The 25,423-nt window shown below is 37.7% G+C and overlaps 1 protein-coding gene across 2 annotated transcripts in view; it reads left to right on the top strand.

Annotated features, from left to right (window-relative positions):
- The window catches only part of ARHGAP15 (Rho GTPase activating protein 15), a 320,265-nt gene that overhangs the window by 161,322 nt on the left and 133,520 nt on the right, over positions 1-25,423 (top strand). For both annotated transcript variants that reach the window (XM_059852532.1, XM_059852533.1), the window contains exons 7-9: positions 1,426-1,524; positions 3,395-3,521; positions 25,079-25,201. In XM_059852532.1, the coding sequence (XP_059708515.1) occupies positions 1,426-1,524; positions 3,395-3,521; positions 25,079-25,201 (349 nt within the window). The remainder of the gene's footprint in view (positions 1-1,425; positions 1,525-3,394; positions 3,522-25,078; positions 25,202-25,423) is intronic.

Below are 25,423 nucleotides of genomic sequence, written 5' to 3'. Positions count from 1 at the left end.
TAAGGAAGATGCTGGGAGTACCCAGGCTGGTGAAGATCTGCTGTTTCTTTCTAGCTTCAGTAAAAACTCTTGACATGGAGGAGATGCAGGGAAACAGTAGCACTTCAGGTCAATGTATTTACATAAACAAACTGTGCCAGGTCATAACAGCTTTGCTTTTTCCCAGAGTTGGTCAGAATGAAATCCCTATTTGGGGCTAAATAACCCATGTTCCAGTGAACATTCCAACACTCAGACTAAACCTGCATCCCCAACACACCAAGACTCAAATGTTCCATTTCCACGTGTGGATATCACCAAATTTTGCACAAGCAGCTTTTAACAGCAGCAAAATAAGAATAAAACTTGGGTTCCAGAGCTGGCAGGAGCTGAGCTGTCTTGGAGCATGGGCAGAATGAGTTCCTGCCCCTTCCAAAAGTGCTGGTGATGTAGCCCTTGGTTGACTTGTCTGAAAACAAAGAAAGATGTTGCGCCCAGATGATGCTCCATGACCATGGAACAGGAATCTGTGGAATAATCCTGGGACAAAGCACTGCACAGCTCTGGGCCTCAGTTTTGCCATCTGTGAAATGGTTGCTTCAACCTGTTGTGTGAAATAATTGGAGATTTCCTCTGGTGAAATATATATATATATAAATATATATATATATGTGTGTGTGTGTAAAATAAAAGATTATGTATCATTTTTATCCCAGTGGTTTACAGAAGTTCAGACCAACAGCATATACATACATATTTCCACCAAATATTAGGTTAGGCAGTGAAACAGCATTATCAGGGGATTGAATATTCTTTTGATAAATATTCCCAGTGAGTGGGTCAAAAATGTAAATCGACTTCTATTCAGACAAACTGGGGATTTTTTTTTTCATGATAAATGGGCTCCTAATTACTCTGCTGCAGCCATCTTTGATGATAATTTCTTTTTTTAATGTGAAAGAGTGACATTATCAATTTTACCAAAATGTTTGGAAGTGGGGAATCATAGGTAAATAATAAATGTGCAAATTCAAGAATGGAGGTACCAGACACAAACCTCAATATTATTAAAATAGAAATGGAAACTGCAAATAGCAGGAAATAATTTTCCTGATGCATTCAGTTCTTTTCAGGGTGCTTTGATTTCCCTTGAACTGTGTCTCGTTACACCGAGTTTCCTGGCTTTTCCTAACTTTTGTCACATACCCGTTATTTCTGCACTATTTGTGTTCTGTGGTTGCATTGCTGAGACAATATCTCGTTTGTTTTGACATATTCAAAACAGTTTTCAGACAGAGGTTCAGAACTCCTCGGTAACTCGGCACTCCAGCAGAAAAATCTCAGCAAAAAAGAACAAGCTTTTGGGGGGAATGGGAGGGAAAATAGAGGAAAATCATCTGGCTGGTGTGTGCTTTACTCACCTGTGTGTGCCCATGCCCTCCCCAGATCACCACAGTGTCAGGAAATGAGTTCCTCTTCCAGTCGGATATCGACTTTCTCATATTGGATTGGTTCCACGCTATCAAAAATGCAATTGACAGATTGGTATGTATTTGTTTTGGCTGTTACCTTTATTAATTAAGATGTAGCAATTTCAACTTCATTTGCTCAGGCATCTCTACTGGTTTTAGGCAGTCAGCAGCTAGCTAGACTTTCCTTTCTCTGAAGGATATAAAAATACGTATGCAAATCTACAAAAAAATGTCAGATAAACAAGGTTGTTGCACAAAAATGTCATTTGATTCTTGCCTCGAAATGGAACGCTACATTTATTTCTCTGAAATAACAAGGACGCTGGCTTGCTGAGGGTTGTAAAAGCACACAAGCACTTAATAACTAATGAATTTTTGCATTTTCTGTTTATGCAGCCTACAGTATATAATCTTCAATAGAACTATTAATACATTTGAGCCTTTTATGAATTTTTGTATTACTTATTCACAAGAATAACGCTAGCAAATAATATTCCTTTGTAACTGATTGCTGGTATTCTCCCAGGAAGGCTGGGGGTTTTCTACTAGAAGTAAGCAGGGTTGCATTTTATTAAAACAGTTTTTAATTACCAAACCAGCTTCAGCTGTAGCTTTTTCTTTCTTTTTTGCCACTCTCAGTACAAATTCCAAACATCTTCCTCCTATCCCTGCCTGATCCAAGAACATTTTCTTTTTATTTTTGTTTTGTTTTTTTTTGAGGCTCTGACTTTCCTTGTTCACTGCAGAATCAGTTGAGAGAAAAATATCCCCATTTCTTGCATTTTTCAGAGGTTCCAGTGCAGTGGAATCTGCAGCCTCTTTGAAAGGGTTAATTTGAACACAGCTACTGTTTCCTTAAAGAGCTACAAACATTCTATTACCCTGAGGCTATAATCAGCCAAGGAAAGTTTGATCTGATGATGTATGTCTTCATATTGTGCATTTCATTGGGTGTGTGAGGATATTGATATCCAACTAAAGATTTTGGGGTGGAGTTTTCCATGGAGACTCGGGAAAAAAAAATAAAATCTTTTTTGGCATATTATTCAACTAAGCATCGAATAAACCTGATTATATATATATAAATGTATTTTTTTTTTAGTGTAGCTGAAGTTATATTGTGGCATCAGCAGCCCTGAGCATGCAGAGAGCCACAGCAGCAGCAGCTGGTGGGGCACAAGTGGCCCCTGGTTGGCTGGTGCTGGCCAAGGTCCGAGTGCGCAGGACAGGATGTCCCCACGCACCACTCCTGGCCACCCCATCCCTGCCAGCTTTTTCACTCCTGAAACTCTGAACCAGTGTGAAGAGCCTGGCAGCTTTCCAGCCTCTTGGGATGGCTGAGTCTCACCTGACCAAATGCCACGGGAAGAGATGTGGCTTCAGCCGAAACAGCTTCGCCTTTTTTTCGTTCTTTTTTTTTTTTTTTTTGCTTCTTTTCCCTGCTCATTTTCACTTTGTCTGCCAGTAAATTAGAATAAGAGAAAAGCCCCCCAACTACTTCTTAAGCTTAAACCAGCAGAATTCAACCCCAAATTTGCAATGATGTTTGAAGTAATTGTGTTTGCAAGAATATTTACTGTAACTATCTAAAACAGAGAAGCAATTTAAACACTCTTCCTCTTTGCCAGCATTTGAAAGTAGCCTGCAATGTGGAAATAATTTTGCTCCCTAAAGCCTAAAGAAGCAGGCCTTTTGTTTTCCTCACTTAAATGGGAATTTATCTCAGAAATTAGGATCAGTCTGTCAGGGCCATAAAAGCTTTGCCATATGACAAATTCTGCATTACACTTTCCTTAAATTATATACTCCCTGCACACTCGCTCTGTGTGTGTCTGTTAGCTTCTGTACTGGCATTCTGGAATCTCTTGCTTCATTCTTACAAATAATAATTTTATTAAAAGCATACACATATGTATATACATATATATATATTCTTTTCCCAGCCAAAAGAACAGAGAATTACATCGAGAAATTTGGAGTTCAAACTCAGAAGATCCTCCAGCATCGAATTACTGAATAACTTAGACACTGAATCCAAAGAGCCAAAGCCTGAGCACAGAAAATCTTTAAGTAAGGCTTTTTTCTTTCCTCATTTTTCTTTCCTTTTTCTTTTTTTTTTTTTCCCCTTTCCTTTTTAAATAACTATGCCATTACAGGACAAGATAATTTTTATTACATACAGAATGTAAGGAAGATCACTGAGAATTTTAAAGCTGAATATGTTCTGCACTGATATACATAACTTGCATTTAAGTAAAGACAGTTACTAGCTCCACACTTTTAAAGGGTGACACTCTCTCCTAAGCAAAATAAATTTGTTTAGGATCAAAGACATTTATTTAAGCCATTTATTTTTTAAAATAAGCAACATGAGCCCTACGTTAATGGTCTGTTGCAGTTGCTTTGTTTCCATTTTGGTAAAATACCTCAAATTGCCAGAGTAATTTTGTCTGTTGTGTATTTATACACTGAATTGCTGAAGGAATTGACATATCCTTTGCAGCCAACAATCAGTGATGTATCTATAATTTTATAGAAGATAAATTCCAGGGTTTGGCGTTGATTGTTTGTCAGTGTGATTAGAAAAGAAAGTGATCTAAAACTAACAGGGCTGTGCTTTACTCCTGTGAAAAGACTCTCCCAGTTTGTGCCGAGATGCTCGTGAGATCGTGGGCAGCAGGAGCTGGCGCTGACCCTGAATCCCCCACCCAACATTTTTTAACTTCAGCCTCTCCTCTCTCTGAATTTTTGTTTTCCTCCTTTGTTTGGCGGGAGATCCTCATCCTGCTTGCAGTGACAGCCCCAGACTGGCAGGCTGGTTCGAGGTGCCTTTAGGTACCAGAGGGCTCTGTAGGAATTTGCCTGCATGCATTTCAGTGCAGGATCAAAGCCTGAGATGTTACAAAAAGGGCTGCATTAGAAAGACCCAACATCGCTATTTTTAATGATAATTATCCACACAATCATAAATATATGCACACATGCGTGCACGTACACACAAATAGAGACTCATTAAATAGTCTCTTTTTGCAGACCACAGGATTTTGGGGTTTGTTTTCTTATTATCTTGAAATGTCTCTCTTTTTTTTTAAGGTTTTGTGGTTTGTTTTGTTTTTTGTTTTTTTTTTCTTTGTGTTATAAAATATAAAGTAGCCTGAACGTGGCTTGTGAAAAATTGTCCCAATATCTTTGCACTGGGTGTTACGTTGCATTTCTCAGAGGAAGAAAAATAAGACTGAGAACACAGTGAGTTCTGAGGGTCTGATTCTGCTCTTATTGTAGCTAATAGCAAAATGCCCATAAACTGTCTCAGCACTCAGGGAATTTTTATTTATTTATTTAGACTTCTCACATATCTTTAAATGATAATTTGTCAGACAAAACAGAAAAAGTGACTATGAGCAGTGACAGAGACTTAGTCTATGTTTCTTTTCAAACCTTAGAGAATTCTGAATAACCTCCGTTTTGTTAAAGGCTATTTAAACTATTAAAAAAATGTGAAAATATCTGCTGTGAAATCTCACTGAATCGAAGCTTGCATTTAAATACCGTAGATTGGATTGCTTCTAAAATATGTATTCAGAACTTTTTTTTTTTTTGGCCCCTTGAGATCAAGCAATTATGTGGAATTAGAAAAATCATATTATTCACTTACTTATTAGTAGTCTAAGCACAAACTGTATTGTCAGTTTTCTGCCTTTGGCTTTCTGTGCCCTTAATGTTCACACAAGTATCGTAGCCAGAATTATCGGCAGCTAGAGCCAAAATTGCTTTAAAAAGGCATGAGAACTGGTAATGACACATTGTTAGCAGTTAACAGGTGGTCGTTTCATTGTCCAGTTTGACTGCAGAGCACAAAGATATGTGCAATATCTGCAAGTGTATTTATAAAGTTCTTGCAAAGTTTAACGATTTTATAATTTTATAGTGCTTTTACGTTATTGACTATTGCCAGTGCCAAATCCAAACAAAGGAGATTTTTTAATGATGCCTTAGAACTCCTCCAGTTTAACAAAGAAGATGAGCAACTGATGTTTTAGCAGCCCACCCCCTCCCGCTTTGATAACCTTTAATGAAATATTCAGACAGCTCAGATTCATTTGTATTTACCTTATCTACATTGTAGGGGTTGCAAAAATATCCTTGATACTGCTGCATCATTGCTGCTTTTTTTTTTTTTTTTTTTTTTCAGCAGTGCAAGTGTATAAAGGACAGGTACCAAAGCATTTCAGTAATTTACTCTTTAATTTAAAACTGGGGAGACTGTCCCTAGAGATTTAGTAGCAGGAATTTGGTTTTTATGTCTAATCCTAATTGCTTCTGCTTGCACTACAAGGACAAATGGTAATTCTCTGTTATGCTTTTTGAGCTGTAGACACTGCTTTCATTGAAAATTGGGCTCAAACTGCCAGGCTCAATTTCCAAAGTTCAGAGAGTGGCTGTTCTCTTGGTCATGCAGCTTTTCAGTGGCTTCTCATCCAGTTTGGTTTCAACTCATGTTCTAATTGAAGTTTTCTTGAGCTATGAAGAAACCAAGAATGGCCTTGGGGAGTGTTACCAAAATATGTAAAACTGTGATCTTGTTCTCAAATACATGGAAAGAGATGACTTTTTATTTTATGATGTCAGCTATTTCACTGATATAATTTCTGGAGCTGATGCTGGTCAGAAAAAAACACGGTTTTCACCCCAGCAGCCTCCTCCATTGGAAGAAGGGCACATTTTGTGCAAGAAAATTGCCTTGCAGCGCCACTTCTTTCAGTGCAAAGTGTTGTTCTAAACAAATAATTTTAAAAATTAGTGTCAAACTTCGTAATTTCCAAGTAATTTAGTTATCATTCAGACCATAGGGGTGTTTTTGGTTTTTTTTTTGTAAGGTTGCCAAAAACCCCTCCTAATTAGTACCAATTTTAACTGGGTTCTGTGGTAGGTGCTCTGCTATGTTAATTTTAAATCCTGGGGACCCAGACACCTGGTATATTCTTAAAGTAGAGATGATGTTGTGGTGTATGGGAAGTAGGGAAAGGATCTGGGACATAGGGAAAGGATCTGTGCACCTCAAGGTTCCCAGGAATTGTACTTCTCTCCAAACCCCAAGGGGCTTTACTGTGTGTCAGGACAGCTCTTGTTTGGGGCAGTGAAACCAAGTGGATGCTCTCAGCTAAGCTCTGCCCTTCTTTTCCTGCCAGTGCACCCATCTCGTGGTTTGTGTCCTCTGGGCCATTTGTAGACATCATCTGGGAATTCTGTCCCCCAGGAGTGACCTCTTGTGGAGGAGCCTGGGCTGGAGTTGCTATTGATTGTCGGAGGGGATCAATTCCCCTCCTGCTCCCCCTCTCCAGGATGGAAACAAACAGCTCTGCAGCAGGAAGAGTGCCCTTTGGCTACCGTATCAATCTGAGGGCTGCTCTTGTCAAAATGCACAATCACAAGCTTGATAATGCAATCCATTCCCAAAGCACTATATTTCCAACCTGTTCTCCATCATTTCCTTATGGCGTCACATTTACTCAGTTCATCACATTCTTATTAATATTTTAGGTTTCCTTGAAAGTGATGGAATTCTATTTTTATTACAAAAGCAACAAGAATAAATACTAATTGTTGTCAGTTATTTCCTTATGTAGTGGGAACAGTAATCTGTTCCTCAGCTTTAGGTTGCCAAAGCAAAATAATGAAATATTTTAGACATTTAAAAAAAAAATCTGTGATATTAGATAAATGCAATTTGATCTCCTTGTTTGCCACATAAAAGCTGGAACTGCCTGAATTGATAAGATTGAATTGCATTATTTTTATTGTTTCTACTAGCATATTTTTTCCTTATCTTCAAGAACACTTTACTTGAAACCCGGTGGTTAGTCATGCAGACTGGAAAATCTCCTCCATGTTTGAATTCTAGCTGGAGGTGCCACAACTCCAGCATTAAGAATTTTAAAAAATATATATGTGTGAAAAGAAACATCTTGGTGAGTTGTGGCAGGGTTATTGCTATTCATGGTCATTTCAGTGTCTCACTAAGAGTAGTCAGAGACCCCAGGCGTCATTGTGCCAGACACAATGTGATACCAAAGTAAGACAATTCCAGCTCTCAGCCCCAGTAAGGACAAGTTGCAACAGGTGGAAAAAAGTGGACAAAGGCAGAGGGTGGAAGGAAAAGTTGACAGCAAAGCCAACATGTCATGCATATTAAACAGCAGGCTTGGGATTCCTTTCCGCTCTCTGTAAGGATCAGGGTTTTAGCCCCAGCTCCCTGGCCACCGGCCAACTCAAATAATGATACTTTCCTTACCTAAATTCCTCTTGGACTCTCAGCAGAGTGATGGGTCTTTTAGTCCAAAAGGGTGGTGCTTTACCCTTGGGATGCCACAGCCTTAGCATGCTTCCCTAGGGAATGGCCTTGTGGCAGTGTCTGGGAATATACCTCCTAGCATCTTTTAAATCAAGGGAAAAAAAACCAAAAGTTCTGGGTCTTAATTTCAATTTGCCATCATAGATATTTGCTACAAAGTTATCTGGGCATTGAGGTCTGCTTTAGTTTCTTAAAAGACAGTTAAACTCTGGAGTTTATAGTTCTTAGGATTGAACCATGGACTGTGTGATTTAAAATTGGCCAAAATTGCCTTTCTTGTTTACATTCACTTTTCTTCAGAAGGCTGAATTTTGAAACTTGAGCATGGTGTGTATTTATCCCTCATTAATTACTAAAGCATCTGGAATCCTTTCTGAAGGCAGTTTGTTAGATAACTAAGTCTGTACAGTGAGTGTGAGGGGGGAAAAAACAGCAACAGAAACTCACTTTGGTCATTTAATGGACATGGTGGGAGAAATGGGGAATTTGGTGGAGCTTGAAAATTTCCTGGCTTCTCATGGTCCACTTGGTCCTTCCCTGTCTAAATCTTCCTCCAAGGACTTGTTTGTGGATTCAAGGTCTGTCCCTGCACAGGACTGGGAACTTCTGTGGCAAAAACCTCCTGTCTAAGGCTGTTGTTTCTCTGAGGAGGCAGAGGATAGGCACCAGGGCACGAACACATGGATTTGCATGTTTTTGGCTGTGTAATAACAGAAGGGGAAAAAAAAGAGCCAGAAATTTATTTCTCGAAAACATCAGTATACATCCTAGAAAAAGGCACTGCAATTACAGGCAGGGCTGAGAGGAGCCTGTGGGAGCTTTCTGTTTTCCTCTCTAACACATGAAGGGGATGGAAGGTTGGCAGACCATATCTTGGGATGGAGAGAGAGGCTTCACTGGCCCAGCCAAGCTTGTAGAGGGCTGTGGTAGCTCATGAAATCCTTTATCCACACAGGTCACCTCTTTGAAAAGGGGGTTCGTTCACAGATTGCCCAGGGCACTGGTGGAGTCACCATCCCTGGAAGTGTTCCAAAAAGGTGTGGATATGGCCCTTGAGGACGTGGTTTGGTGGTAAACACGATGGTGGAACTGGGCTGACAGTTGGACTCAATGATCTTAGAGATCTTTTCCAACCTTCATGATTCTAATTGGAGCCACAGAAGTTGGAAATCACTCCCTTTCTTTGTTATTTCTGATGAGGTCTGAATTCTTTCTCCTTCCTGGCCCATTTATTTCAGCTAAATGTGAAGTTCAAAGCCAAATGATGTTATTTAGGGACTATTATTATATTACAATGTTAATGTTATGTATAGGTCAGTTTTATTACTTCTAATAAAGCCAAGAAACATAAAGCAATAATGTATATTAGTGCAGCATTACCAATGGCAACAATTAAAACAGCAAAATGAAAACTAGCTGCAAATATGCAGTTTCCTACTGCAATGTTAATTTTGTCACTCTGCATCTTGTATGTTTGTGGCATTTATTTTTATTGCATCAACAAGAATGCACTCAGCTTCAGGCACTAAAAAAAAAAAGCAGGAAAAGAAAACGCAACATGCTGGGTCTGCAGAGTGGAATCACTCATCTGGACTACAGGGACTAAACATTTTTTTACATATTTGTAGTCTTATGTTTCTCTGCTACATTAAGTATAGGTATGCTCTCTTCCTAAAGCTTACGAAAATACTGATTCAGCAACAAAGAAGTAATAATATTGGCATGTGGGAAACAAAACATGCCAAATTGAGAAACAAATTGTGTCACTTCTGCTGATAATAGAAGATTATGTTGCACTCAAAATCACAACTGGCTGTGACTAGCCCTAAAATATTACATTTTTTCCTGAATTTGAATATCCTGTTTCCATCAATTATAATATAATGTTTCCTTAATCCTTTGTTTTATTTCTACTTCACTCTCCAAAATCCTTCCAGAGTTTACTATTTGGGTTGAAAAAGCATATTTTTAAATTGGGCATATCCAACTTCCATATAAACATTTGGCAGGGAAACCCATGCATGTTCACTTAATTCATTTTTATTGAACCAAGTCCAGATTTTTAGCCAGGAAAAAGTTAGATATTAATCATATCTGAGCAGGATCATTAAATTTTCCTTTACCTACTAGAACAGCAGGGTCATTATAGAACCATGAGAAGTTAGCTCACTTATTAATCTTTACAATTACATAAAAGTGATCATTTTTATAGTATTTAAGAGTAGCTCTAACCCATTACGTGAAGAGTATGTGGGAATATTATAATATAATATAATGTATTATTATAGATGTGACCTGTGACTCATTGGTCTGCTCACTGACACACAACTCCCTGGAAAAGTTATCTGTTTGAGCTTGGATAATCTTTAATTGTTTCACACTTCTCGTGCTCATTTATGGGGCATACTAGTAAATAGAGAGCTAGTCACTGAGTTATTAATTACCTCATTATTACTTAATTATCACCGTTGCATACTTCATTTTTATGGGGAATTATATCATAAAAGAAGGTATTTTATGCTGCCCACTACAGTTAAGTATGAATGACAGCGATAGCTAATGTAGGATTGAGTTAGTTAAAGAAAATCAATCAGAAATCCTCTCTATAGATTACTATCCAGTTTCTTCTGCCTTTTCCAGCTAGCACTTCTCATCCTTGACTTTGAAACCCAACAGTTTAAACTCGGTTCTTGTTTCAGTGGACTAATCCCCTTTCATAAATCATGTTCAAGTGCTGAAATAATTTGCACATCGTTTAAAGAGTATTTGCTTTGAAACATTCACCTCAAGCCCTTTTGTATATCCTTTCTCTCTAAAGATTTGTAGTATTTGTTTTGTTCTCTGAGGTATAAAAGACCTGGGTAAACTTTATTCCTGTTGTTTCAAGATTAGTGAAACAAAATGCATATTTATTCAACTGGGACTGAAAGGAGCTTTAGTAAAGACGATCATACATACGACCCAGGGGAATGTTATAATACAAAATGTCTGTCTTAAAATCTCTTCAGGTTTGTTCAAAACACTATTGAAGGACTTAATTTTAAAGAAAGAAAAGGGAAAGGTTACAAATCCATATTTCTTCTTTGTTCCAAAGAAGAGAGAGACACCACGTATTTTTCTTAACAAAATAAACTCCTGCATGTGCACTCGAGATGGATTTGATATGGAGGCAAGTAGAGACTGGATTTCATGACTGCTTTAAGTCTTTTCTTACTGAACCACAGATACTGACACAGCCCTTAAGACAACTAGATTTTGGAAAAATTGCAGTGGCTTGGTTTGTTTTTTTTTTTTCAGACACACACTTGCTTCAGAAAAAGCAATCACAAACAAATAATGAGATTTTAGGCATTATTGGAGCCGAGCAGCTGGGCTTTTTTCCATGCACTACAAGTGAGGTAGACTCCTGCAATGAGGAATCTATTCTGACTCTGCCACTTCCAAGCCTAACTACCAACATGTCTTACACTGCTTTGGTCTCTTAGTTCCATAACCAGTAGATCTTCCCTTGCACTAACTACCAAAACTACTTTTTCATGTATATTGTGCAAAATGCCACAGTTTTTGTAGTTGAAAACAGCCCACTATGAAGACAGCTACCTCTGCTCGACCTTCCATCACCATGTGTCAGTAGATCTCCAGTTTTTGCATCTCCATAACTTTTCCTCCTCAGGGAAGGAATAAGAGGCTGACAACAGATAACACCTCAATAGATGGAGGCGTTCTCACTGCAACAGGGAATATTTTAGAGTGCAGTCTTTGGAGAAAGGTCAGAACTAGAGCAAGTGGGCAGGACTTGCTGAACTTTGTTATTCAGGATGAGCCAGTCCAGTCCATCACTCCTTTAAACATAATTTTGAACCTTTCATGGTATTTATTGAAACAAGTACCGCTATTGGAAGATGCAGCCAGAAAAATGATTCTTTCACTGTGCTGTAACCTGAGGTTTCACTATTATTTCCAACTAATCTAGATGCAATCCTCATGGTATTTTGGGAGGAATGTGATAGAAATAAGGAGGTTTTTAGGTTATAAAAGTCTAAATTAAGCTCAGTTAGAGAGACTGTACGTCAGGCTCTAGACAGGAATACCTACTTTCCAGACTCACCTTTTTCCCTGTGGTGAAATCACTTATATATTTGGACCTTCTAGCTAGAAGGATCTATTTAATTTAAATTGAGACAGCAAATCCCAAATATTTAAACACCAACTTAATGGTACTCTCTCCAGGACAGGGCATATTAATGGAATTTAAAAGGAATGTGTTTTGTAGGGTCTCCTATTTGCTCCACCAGCTTCCTGCTGATGAGCCGGGTAAACAGATCCTGCCTCTGAAAGCCACAGGGTGGAACATCACTGAAGGGTTAAATGCTGTATTGTTTCTCAATTAAGTAAAAGGTTCCAACTAGCTGGCTTTAAATATTGATGCTGAAGAGAGAGCTATGACATATGAGCAGCTCCCCTCACCACCGAGGATATTTGGCTCCATTTAATTAATTCCATTGGCCATTGTCTTAAGTGCGCCCAGGATTCACCCAAGAGGAATTCACTTGCGTTGCTGTTATTGAAAAGTGTAACACAGCATTATCTGCCTCAGACAGACTTTTTGTAGCATTGAATCAATTCCCCAGCCCTTGAAAACAACTACCTCATTTGATTCCTTTCATAATTAATGAAATTCAGTAGTAATGCTTTTGCCCCTCAGCTCAAGCTGGAAAAATGTTCCAAAACTTCAGTTTTCAAGCTGAAAGCACTCTAATTTTCAGCCTAAATGGACTTGTGGTGCAAATGTGTTCTTGTGGCAACATTTAGCCTGCTCCTCATTTGCAGCAGTTCTACCTCAGGTGTACCACCTCCTGCTTGGGCTGATAACTAGGCCAGCCAAAATTTTGTAGTCTTTCCTATGATAGAGTGCAGCTTTTCTTTTTCTGATCATCTCAAATAACTCTTTTGTGAATCTCTGTCCCTTTCAGTCAGTGTTTTTTGCACTGATATTCAAGTTTAGGTCTTTCCACTGACTAGGAAAGCAGAATTCAGTCTCACATGTGGAAATGGTTCACCTGATACAGCGTAGGGATTGTATTTATCTTTTTCATTGCCACTTTTTTAGACATTAAAAGTAAACAACCCGGACAGGTAGATTTTGCTGTCCTTTAATCTCTTGCATCCTGTTCATTCATTATGAAAACCAAAGAGCAAACCTGCCTTAAGCCTTTTCATAGCACATAAAATATGTCCCTACACGTGATAACAGGTTTTGTCATTAATTTTTAAGGTGTTCAATTTAATCAAAGAAGAAACATTCTCATAAAACTGAGCAAATCTTTGCAAACACATTTAAAATACACAAAATTAAAACATTTAAAATACTCCAGTGCAGATACATTTGAAAAAAAGCCCTTTGGAGACCAAAAAGGATTCTAATGTACTTATCCTGAAATTCATGAAGACACTTTGTACAGAACACAAAAATAATTTTAAAAGCATACAGGTATGAATCCCTACTAGAGAAAGCTTTACAGGTAATATATTTTGCAATGACATAGTGGCAGTACATTTTATAGTCACTTTTGCTGAGGAAGGTTATTCTTCAGCCCCAGGACTCAGGGCCAAGGGAAGGTGGCCAGATGTGGGCAGGGCAGAACAGGAGGGCAGCCAGATGCACATTGGATGATTTGCCATTTAGCAGAATTTGGGGCACCAACTTACAAAACAGGGAAAGACAGGCTTTGTCTTGGTGGATATCTGTAATGAAAGACTTATTCAAGGTGCAGGAACTCATGGTTTGATCCACATCACTTCATGCTCACTCTTTTTAGGACAGACTGGCTGTGACCTATTCAGAAAAGGGCTTTTTTTCTGTTTTTATCAGGTGAATTTCTATTTTTCTGTGTTTCAACTGGCTCCTGAGCAGCACGGGTTTTCCTTTGAGAAATGATACTGGAAGAACCAGAAAGGTGACTAAAAATTAGGCAGTGCAGGTGATGACCTCAAGATCACTCTTGACTGTCTTCTATCCTAGCCACAGCTACATTCACTTAAGTCAAACTCTTAAGTCTCATTTCTATGGTTTCCTAGAAGTTCAGAAGTTCCTGCAAAGATAATATTTGTATATATATCTAGTTGTGTGAAAACACATGTAATAACCTCTTCCTTTCTATTTAAAATTAAAGATTCTTATTTAAGGGTTTTATAGTGCTCCTACCTTCCTTTCTTCTTTTGAAAGAAGAAATTTCAGTTGATGTGCTTGAAGGAGAATCAAAAGATAGCACTAAAAATTAATGAATAAATAATGAAAAAACTGAAACACCTGGATTATTATACTGTGTTATCTGATCACTCAATATGCTGGATCAAGGGTAGAACTGATATTAAGGCACAATTACAAGCAGTTGAATACTTGATTTATTGTTTTAACTTTGCTCCTAATGCAAGTCACACAGTCATTTCTGAACAGATATTTGATGTCTGGTTTAAAGTATCTTTTGTTTTGACATCTGATGGTTTGAATTTGGGGTTCAACTATGAGAAAGAAATTTTCTTTTATTTTCACAGGTAGGTGGAGGGATGGAGGCAGAAGAAAAGGTGAGGGAGAGGCTTAAGAAAAGAGGATGATTAAAACATGGTGACATGGGGAAAGGAAAAGAAAGGATCCTGAAACTCGGTAGTTTGGTGCATCTCTTGTCTGAATTTGGTTTCTTTTGGGATACTGTAGCAGATGTTGCCTGCTGAGTGGGAACCAGTGGCAGGCAAGGCAGAGCAGCAGTCTCATCTTTTCTAATAGAGATTTTTAAAAATTGTTTGTATTTGGAGAATGTGAGAATGGAGAGGATCCATTGAAATTATACTTTCTGTTACCAATAACCCACAAGTAGAATGCTGTTTGAAAACAAGTTTTTTAACTGGTGAGTTGTAACCCAGAAAGCTAAGTTAGCAGAATTCACCTTTTCCAAACAATTGTTTATTTGGAATTCATTTGTAGCTGTCCCTGCTCAAGTTACAGGTCATTCACACTAATAAAGCTTTCTAATTCTGTGTCAGAATATTCATAATGTCTTTAAAATACTCAGCTGGATAATGATCCCCAGGATCTGGACAGCAAGACTTCAAAAGGCAGAGTCCTCTGATCTCCAGTTTCCTTATTCTCTCTAAGCTTGGAAGGTTTCAGCTATCAAGTTTTATTGGTTGATAGTCTAATTGCATTTGTATTATCTTTCCCCTTAATATTATTTTCTTTTCTCTGTATTGGATTTCATCCAAATATAACTGTGACCATGAAGCAGTTTTCTGAAATGTTTTGCTTTCGCTTTGATGCTTAACTGCCTTACACGTGAGTGCTGCAATAAGGTGCAGGTTTCTGATAATAGTTTTCCCTCTGTGAGGAAAAGTTTCCACAACCTCCTGTACTTTGCTTATATTTGATAGAGCCCTTCAGTTTGAGGCTTTTCATGGACAAGATAAGGTTTGGTTAAACATCTGAACTTTTGAATGTTTATCTGAACTAGATTCGACCCCTGAATTTGTCCATCATTAGTTATTTTGCTTTTCTTTTTTGAGGCTAAATTATGCTATTAAATATGTTCTAAAGTAGGTTAAGCCCCTGCACAGTTTGTCAGCTGGAACATTAATTTTAAAGCTAAAACAGTCTTCTGTTGGCTCTTTTTAGCATTTTGTCTGAATTTTGACCATGGCTGGTCAAACAGAGTCAGTGCACCCATGAAAACCCCACAAGTAGCTGATTGAAGAGTCTCAGGGTTGTTGTGATGGCTGGCCTGATTTTATTTCAGGAAAATAGCCTGATAATTAGTAACTATTTGCCTGCTCAAGCAGCTTGTTCCAGTGCAGCTGTTCTGGAGACTAGATCAAGTACTAAATGTCACCACATGCCCAGCAGCATCAGAGGGAGGTGTCCCTCTCTGAGCCCCTGCACAAGGGCCAAGCAGACTTGGGGTCCCAGCCACAAAATACATGGCTAAATAACCCAGCAGCTCCTTTCTGGACTTTTCTTTTCCTCCTGTAATTCCCCTGTCTCAGTCCAACAGGAGGCTGACCCACAAGCACATCTCACAAGGCCCCTTCTCCACTCACAGCCTCTGTAAGGTAGCCTCACCAAAATAAAGCTGTAGCCTCACAAAAAAGCCTGTAGCCTGCTCTTGCTCCTCATTGTGGGTTTTTTTTTTTGGTTGTTGTTTTTGTTTGTTTGTTTGTTTGTTTTTAATGCAGATCCTAAATCACCTTTAGGGAAGCTTTTCCAGTGTCCTCACATGGACACTATCTGAGCAAAGAGCTGCAACTGCTCAAAAGTCTGTAAGTCAGTTGTGTTTTAGCAAATGGAAATAATTTCTATTTAAAAATAAAATTTAGTTGATGGCATGAGAGCGACTGTCTAAGGTTGATATTTATGTGAACAAAGCTATTGGAGATTCTTAGCAGAATTTTCACTTGAGGTAAGAAGTAAAGGGAGTTCTAAAATCTGACGACGTGCTCCTTTTACAAATGAGCTCATGGGTGATCTTTTGTTGTTGTTCTTACTCTAATGATATAATTGAGGTAGGGATAATTTGATAAGGTATAGTTGACAGAGTACAGCAAATGGATTTCAGATCTCTGGCTAGATATTTTTTTGATTACTTAAAGATAATGGGCGTGCCTTTCTCCTTCATAAACTACCACATCTACAGTCACTGCAAAGTACTAAACTTGCTGTTTAAAAGAGAAAAATGTGCTGGAACTTGTGGTTTGAAACAGCAAATATAGAGCTGAATGTCACTACTGTTTTTCATTGGAAATAAACATTTTAGCATGTTGGTTTCATAACTGAGGCACTGTGAATTAGTTCTGTCCTTTATTGTATAAGAAACACTAGAAGTTCATTGTGGGTCAAAAAATATAGGGTTATGAGTATAATCAGAGACTGAATACAATGGGAATATAATTAAATATTAAATAATGTACTTTTAAAATTTAGAAGAATGAAACATAATTGATAAAAGTTTCAAGAAAAAGTAAATTCCTTGGTAGGATATTCTTTCTGGAAGGGTCCCAAAAACTGGATCTGAATTAGAGGCTCAACACGGTATCCAAGCACATGTCAAAATTTCAATGTATGAAACATTTGTATAATTCTTAACAAGGCTGGTATAAATACAAGACTCCCTTGTTCTCTACAGATAATTAATTTGCTTCCAAATGCATAAGACAGAGTTATATGTAGGTTTTTAAGGTAAAATTTCCACATGACTACCAGCACCCAGCCCCCAAAAAGGGTTTTCTTTTGGTGTAAATCTGTCCAGTGCTCCTGCTAGAAAATGGAACTATATCATTTTCTTGTCCTTTTTCCTGAGCAGTTTAATGGAAGTGATGACTATTCATAATATTTGCAAAAGGTTGAAAAGGTTTTTTTCAGATTAACTCAGGAGGCAAGTTTAAAGACTTGAAAGTTATTTGCATATATTTCACAACAGAAGAAAGCAAACAGAACTCCATATTCCATAAGCCCCTGAATGCATTATTTATTGTAAATTACTTGTTCAACTTAATCTGGAAATAGTCTACAGTGTCTTGCTCGGTCTTCCTCAACCTCCAATTGCATGGGATTCCTTTTTTGTTTTGTGAAGTCTTCTTAAATAATATTTTATACAGTATATGTCAGCTTCAAAAGTCATTACCTCAAATATTGCAGTTCTTTTTCTCAGTAACTGTCACATTTTATGAGTGGGATAAGACTGTGTGGCTGCAAACACTGATTCACCCAGTTAGGCAAGGGCAAGGACCACTCTCCAATTCCTATCCATCCATTGAGCATTCTCCTGGGAATGTTTTGCAAAGAGGTTGTTTCAAGAGTCCTAATCCCTGAGATGAGCTTGGGCAGACCAGTTTCCCCTTCCCAAGTACACCGTGCTCTCTCTTCCTAGACTCTAAATACCCTGTGTGCTGTAGCAGATTTCATCCAAGCCCCACATGTTTTACATTAGATGAACATAAACTGGTCATACTGTATGAATAAAATGAATTAATTGATTTCTGGCATTGTGGTTTTTCTATTCGAGTTAAGTTTGTATAACAGTGTTTCTAATATTGTGACAATAACAGAAAAAATTGTGGAAAGAAAGGCTTGGCAAGTCCTGGGTGATCTAGTCCAGTCTCTCCTGTCACAAGGTACAGTGTTCTGTGTCCTCATAAATAAATTTATTAAGCTACATCTTAAATGCTTTTAGTTTTATTTGCCACCACGACTTCTTTAAAAGAGTGGTTTAGAACTTCATATTATGGCCAGTTTATACTCATCTATTCTCATGCCAACATTGTTCTCCAGTTAAAACAGCTCTTCTCCCTCCCTGCTGTCCTCTTCTCCTCTCCTGCTCCTTTTCCCACCCCCACCAGCAAATTCATAGAGAACAATCCCAGCTCTTCCCAGCCATTTTCCAGCTGGCCAAACATGCCAAGCTCCCTGTCTCCTTCCAAAATCTCAGCAGCCTCTTTCTCCTGGTGCTTCTCACTGCTGCTGCCTGCACCTCTTCTGCCAGGAATTTCCTCCTCACATATGTGTCCATGGTTATACACTCATGAGAGAGGATTATTTTTTATTAATTAAAATAAATATTTTGGATTTGTTGGTCGGGTACTGAAATAGGCTGCCCAGGGTAGTGGTTGAGTCATGATCCCTGGAAATGTTGGAAAGATGTGTAGATGTAGCAGTTGAGGGCATGGGTTAGTGGTGGGCTTGGAAGTGCTGAGGAAGAGTTGGACTTGATGTTCTTAGAGGTCTTCTCCCACCTTCATGACTCCATGATTCCATAATTCCAATCCTTCTCTAACCATGCTGTGCACAGTTCTAATCCAGTTACTCCTGTTTCCAGTCTCAAAGTCACCAAGTTTTTGCCTGATATCCCAAACTCTTGTCTCAGCTGATGATGCTTCCAGCCTTGAATCAACAGGCAATTTTTTGAATGCTTCTACTTTTCCTGCTGAAGTCTTTGATGAAAACTCAAAGACCAGTTCCAAGAATATTTCAGGACTTCCACTGGTAACTTCCCTGCAATTCAGTAGTTCTTTCAACAAAGCTCATTTTAATACCTTATTTAGTCACTTCACAGTTATTGTTTTAGTTCTCTACATCTTCTCTAGTTTAACTAATCATTTCCTATTTGGCATCATATCAAATGCACAACTGAAATCCAGATAGATTTGGCCTATTTCATTTTCATTTTCTAAAAAAACATTATTTATTTTATTGAAGGAAGGTATCTGGTATGATCTGTGTTTATAAATCCAGTATATACTCAGAAATATTGCTTACATTTCTAAACATTTATGGTGCAAATACCACTAAGAAAAGCTGTGTGGGGAGTGGCATTTTTATCTTACAATGTAAATGTGTAGTGATGTTTAACATGCTATTAATTTATTTTCATTTATTATTAGAGGGGGACAATTTTTTTTTATTTTATAAGCGTAAGAGCACGATGCAAAATATGAATTATACAGCCATTTTATTGAACCTTTACTGCTAATGCACGCAAATTTCACAAAGTGTAATGACACTACTGAGCACTTAAGTTGTTAGGCTGTCATATTACAGAAAAATTATTTGTGCTATATAATCACTGTTTTCTTTTTCCTATTGTTTATTTCTGAGTTTACTTCATAAACATCTGTAAATGTAGATAGACTTGCTGTGGCAAATATCTATTATTGCACCATAAACCTGAATGACTTCATGTCCTTTGGGGCCAAATCAAGCAAAATCTTCTGAGCCTCTCCTGGAAGGTGACACCCATTCTGATGCTGCACATTCTGAGTCTATGCTCTGTAGTTATAAAATCTGTAATTTTGAAGCTTATAAGAATAATGATCAGAGGCAATGACCAAGTCCTGATTTTTTTTCCATCCATCGTTTTTCTAGTGCTTTTAGGCTGACTGTGTACCTGTCTCTCATTCTACTCTTTTACCAAAAAAAAAAAAAAAAAAAAAAAAAAAAAAAAAAAAAATTCATTTTAGTGTGTATAATTCAGAGTCGTGCCCAGGGATTTCACCAAGGGATAAAACAGGATGACTGGCACAAGTCCTTAACTCAATAAAGAAGGGGAGGTGAATTCTTTATCCATAGAGAGCAGATTTTATTGGCTCCATCTCAGCATCAGAAAGAAAAGGAAGGAAGAAGGACTTGGGTTTGTCGCTTTCAAAACTCTGGTGCTGGTTGAAAACTTGTCAATTTTTACAGGCAATGATGCATGCTGCTCCTTCCTTAAAGGACTAACAGTAGTTTCACATCTGCTGCAGGCCAAAAAAAATTTGATGAAATGTTGAATTCTCAATTCAAGTGGTATCTAATAAAACTTGAAGTCATGAGCCAATATATTAAATTAGAGTGTCTTTTAGAATGTAAGCATAATCATACACCTCTGCACATTAAGGTATGCTTCTTCAGAAATATAAGACACTCAGCAATTAAACATCCTCATTACTTGAAATTAATTAATTAACTAATTAATTCCTTCCAATTAATATTTTCACACATATGTGGTAGCACTGCTGTTAGACTGGCACTTTCTTCCTCCATAGTCATAGAGACCTATTCCTGCCTCCCTCTTTTGCCATCTCAGTTTTCTTTCAGTCCTGCAAGGTGTTGCTGAGGACTCTGGCTATGAGTCTGTAAAGGACGTTATAAAATGATTATTTTAAGACAATAGACATGAGAGCTAAGCACAAGGATCTGTTCATATGTATTTTAAGAAGATTCCAGCTAGGATTTTGGTCAGTGTATTCTGTATTTTGAATGGTCAAGCCTGTCATTGTTAGTATTAATTGGGAAATAATTACCTTAACTCTGTTTATGGGTGTTATTATTACACTGCAACTCATCTCTCTCTAAGAACTTAACAAAACTTTAATGACTTTGAAGAGTAATAAAAAAAGTATGGATGGTCCAGACTAATTGTTTTGTTATTTTTTTTTTCCTGGAGATAAAGGCTGATGGAAGAGAAGGTAGGAATGCAAAGATATTTAAGTCTCTTAGCCCCTTATCCATTCCCACTGCTGCTCTTCATTCTGCTCTTTCTATCCAAATGAATTACATACGGTAATTTTGGGTGTTATAATAAACAGATAGGCATCATAATAATGTATTTCAGTTAGGAAGAGGTACTTGAAAGAAATTGGTTTTGCAATACACATGATGTGAGACAATCAATAGTGCTTTAGTCTGACAAGCACTGTCAATATCCATTGTCACAGTTCAGAAAGTCATTAATGGATAGTTCTTCAAAAACCAATGCTTTCAACACGTTGGCAGTGTTCAGATACACTGTACCTGGCAGGAATTAATCATAGGTAAACCCCTGAGATTTTGTACAAATGCACAGTAAATTAAGAGTGAAATAAAAGTCGTTGGAAGGAATTTGAGACTATGTTATAGGGGGTTACAAAGTCTTGCCAATGAAATATGGAGTCTAGGACATATTAAAAAATGTTGCACTCTGAATCATCCAGGCTTTGCTCAGAACATCACACCCAGGAAAAATATTCTGCAAGAAATACATTGTCTAGATGCATGCTTAAATTCACAGGAAGTAATCTCATAAACATTTTATCCTGGACCTGAAGAGTTCAGAGCCTTGCCTACTTCTGTGAGTGGTCACCATACCAAAATCTTGGAGCAAGGCTTTTGTAGCCCTGCAATTTGTTGGTCACTGCTTAATCCTGATTAAACTATAGTAAATTTATTGCATCATGGTTACAATCCAGGATGTTAAAAAGTAATTATTCATCTGTACATCTCAAAACTTTCTTTTCTGTGGAACTGTGTCACTGGGAGGTGTTGCATTCATTCTTGCTTTTTATGCTTCTGTCATGTATATGTTATTATTAAGGCTAGATTTGAATAAGGACTCAGGTAATTTTTACAAGCCAGAAAAGTACAGGTCAGTTTTTGATCAGTGTTTTTTGGTGGTGGTTTTCTGTTTGTTTGGTTTGTTTGGTTTTTTTTCTGAGCATTTAACTTGTACTTATTCCCTCTATCTCAGCCAATGTTATTACAGTGCTATCCAACCATAAGGGCCAAAGATGTGTTCTTTCTTTTAGTCCTAAAAATGTGTTTATACTATTTTATTTTTGTACCAAATCTGAATGGCACTTCCCTATTGTGATTAGCTAGTTTGACTTCATGCATCTTGAGAAATGAGGAAAAGATCTTGCCATTATTTCATTTGTCCTTTCATACCTTTCCAACCTGTGGAATAATGGAGCTCTAATAAAGTATCAAAAATAATCAGAAATGCTTTTCTAGATCTAAGGATTCAACTTACTACCAGCCAAACATGAAAATCAGACAATATTCAGCTTACATTTTTGCTGATGAAGTGTTCTTGCACACACTTGCACTAGCGGAAAAAATTAATATGATTTTATACTTCAGTCCTTAAGAGTCTTATTTTTGAATATAGAACTGACTTCTCCTTTTTTTATGTTGTTTGATATTTGCCAGCTCTCTTTCATGTAGGATACTTCTGGCCAAATCCAGAACCTGAAATTTAGAAAGGGAAGTGTTAAAAAAGTATTTATTTTGCTTTTTGAGTTTTATAACTATTGTGGGTTTTTTTTGTTTTTTTTTGTTTTTTTTTTTTTTTTTTTTGGTTGTTGTTGTTGCTTTTGTTTTTGGTTTTTTTTTTATAAAGTATTTTGTACAGCACAGCCATTTTAATGTGGGGGTATCGCAAGAAGACTTGTTTGGCAAGAGAAGGAATATTTCTAAGTGAGATCCCAACATGAATATTTCTGCCTAAGCTTGGTTTTGGAACATGCTATCTAAACCCTTAAGTTTCTGTGAGGCTTGGAGTTTTTTTCTGGTGACTCACATGTATTTAATAGAATAAAATGAGAAATTCATCAACTGTTGCTTTGAACTGTGTGCCATTCAGCAAAATGTGGTACATACAAAGATATCCATGACAATAATTATTCCTACCTCTAGATGTAGTTTTAACACCATAATTGCTGTTTCAGGTATAAAACTTCCAGTTGGGTTACTTGTCTTTCTAAAGAGAGGGATGTTCACCCTGCTGTCCTACCCCTCACAGGACAACCACATGTACTTCACTTGGAGCACCTTAAATAGCTAAAGAGGGCATAAAACACTCCCAGAGCCCCCAGAATGGGAAAAGTGGCAGGCAAATGGTGGACCTAAAGTATATTTTCATTCCTGCATCATTTACATCACTTGGAGAAGCTTCAGGATAAAGCCAACCTAGCTGTGAATTGCTATGGACAGAGTGACACTGAGCACCAAAAGAGACCCCAAACTAAATACAACTCACTTCACTGTTTCAAAGTACCACTAAGATGCAGAATTAGAAACATCCATTTGTTGTTCTTTTTATAGCACAGCCAAGTGACTTGGAATTTTAGCTTGTCCCTGCCAAGGATTGCTCAATTTCGAACAAAAAGTCCTCTGCTATAATGTTAAAAAAGCACCAACCATCAATTGAATGCTAATCTTTATGTTCTATGATACATCTCTCCAGGAATGCTACCATTAAAAAATGTGAATTTCAGTTTTCATAAGTGATGGATTATTTTACCAAGCCATGTATTTTCCAGTAAAGTGTCCTTTTATTTGTCCTGTGTGATTACTAGTTTGTGGAAGTATGTGTGGGGTCATTTTAGTGCTGTGGGAAAATGGAACACTCTTCTGTTAAAATCAGTAGTGAAATCAGAAGCAAACTATGCTCTGATCATTGTAGGCATGTGTTTAAATATTGCTTTCCTTAATTGGCTATGTTCTATTTACTTAAAATGAACAATTTGGCAAGTTTTTCTCCCTTGACAACAGCAAAGCGTAAACCATTTTATAAGTTTGGCTGTTAAAATCAGATTTGTAATGTAAACCACAATATTCCAGGGTTGTTGCTGTTGCTTAACCAGTTATTTTAACTTGCCATTGTTTTATAATTGTGCACCTTTAAATATTCTGGGTCTGTTTAAAACTAATGCAAAATGCCTTGATTAAAAAAAAAAAAAAAGACTGATAGTAATGATCATACATTTAATTTTGCTCTCCCTTTGCTTGGATCCTCTGTCTGAAGATTGCTGCAATATAGGGGAGGTTCAGGCTGCATGGGGAGAGAAGGGAGCATGTCTGCAACTGCAGCAAAATTATCTCTTTAGAGATTCTGTCAAAGGGACAGTGGACCAGGCTCCTGCCAATGCACCTTGTGGAGAATATTGCATTTTGGTGGATTGATTGATTGATTAATTGGTTAATTGATTTCCAAGAGAAAATAGAAGGCTTTTCTTTCCTTAGAAAGAAGAAGCCACCCCTCTCTAAGCTGGAGGCCTTTGCCAAGGGAGGCTGCACCGTGCTGGCTGCCCCATTAAACTAGTCAGAAATGGGCACAGTGGCAGAGCTCAGGACACTGAACAAGAGTTATTCAAGGATGGCAAGTCTCAGGTGGTGTGTTAAAAATCTTTAACAACCAGCTTGTTCATGAAAAACTCTAGGAAAGGTCTCCCCATGGCATCTCTGCTGCTTCTGGAACATGCTGAACTTCTCCTTACTATTTTGATAGCCATCATGGTGCCCTGTAAGCACCTCAGCAGAGAAAAAGTTAAATTTATGCCTTTGAAACCTCCTCCAGGGGATTTTCTGCAGCTGGATTCTATGTCTTTTTGACACAGAGCAGGAATAAATTGCGCTCAAATTGTTTCTCAGTTTGGTAAATGCTTAAATATAATAAAATATAATCATTAGGACGGGAATACTTTTCTTTCCATAAATTAATGCGTCTTGCACACATTTCGTGGCACACAGCCATGTTTTCTATAACTGCATTAAATATATATATAACGCTTAATCCATCTTGGCAAGAGACTCCAGTCCTTCTCTGGTGGTGTGACCATCCATCCTCTCCCATTGCTGGGAGTGCACAGCTAATAGTGCGTAGCACACTCGGAGCCCGGAGCTGGAGCTGAAAAATCACCCATGTGAAACTTGTGGGATTCGTGAACACTTCATGAGCAAACTGGTCACCATCCAAATACTTATGGGCAATAAATAACCGAGCTCTGCGCCTAACCCGCGGGGTGAACTCATCGTGTTTATTCACAAAAGTATTCATCAGATGGTTTGTAGTGTCCAACCAGCCACGCTGCTGACCTACCGCATGACTGGGGTCTTACCAGGGTGGTTGTGGCCACTCTTTTCTCAGGATAGCTCAGAAACTTACTGTTAATTTAGAAATATCATTTCACTAAAAATTTCTCTCTTGATTTCCTTCAGTTTTCAGGCTGAACTACAGTGCCTCTGACACAAATGACAGAAACCGAATTAAAAGCAGATTAAAGAAGTTCATCTCCCGAAGACCCTCCTTGAAAACATTGCAAGAAAAGGGACTTATTAAAGGTGTGTTCAGTCTTCTATTCTTTTTTTTTTGGTGTAAAAATTAAAAAATAATGAACATTTGACTCAGTACGTTAGACAAGCACTTCTTAAATACGGTTTTGTTGCTGTGTCTCATAACACACTGGTGAACTGTAAAGAAAAAAGAATCAATGTATGGTTCATCTACCTCTGTGATATCTGAATGCTCCTGCAGTTTTTCTGCTTTGGTGTGCAAGTGGTAAA

Source organism: Haemorhous mexicanus, chromosome 8 (assembly GCF_027477595.1).
Source record: "Haemorhous mexicanus isolate bHaeMex1 chromosome 8, bHaeMex1.pri, whole genome shotgun sequence".
NCBI classification, from domain to species: Eukaryota; Metazoa; Chordata; class Aves; order Passeriformes; family Fringillidae; genus Haemorhous; species Haemorhous mexicanus.
The sequence above is the reverse complement of the archived record's forward strand: the minus strand, read 5'-3'. Positions and strand labels throughout refer to the sequence as shown.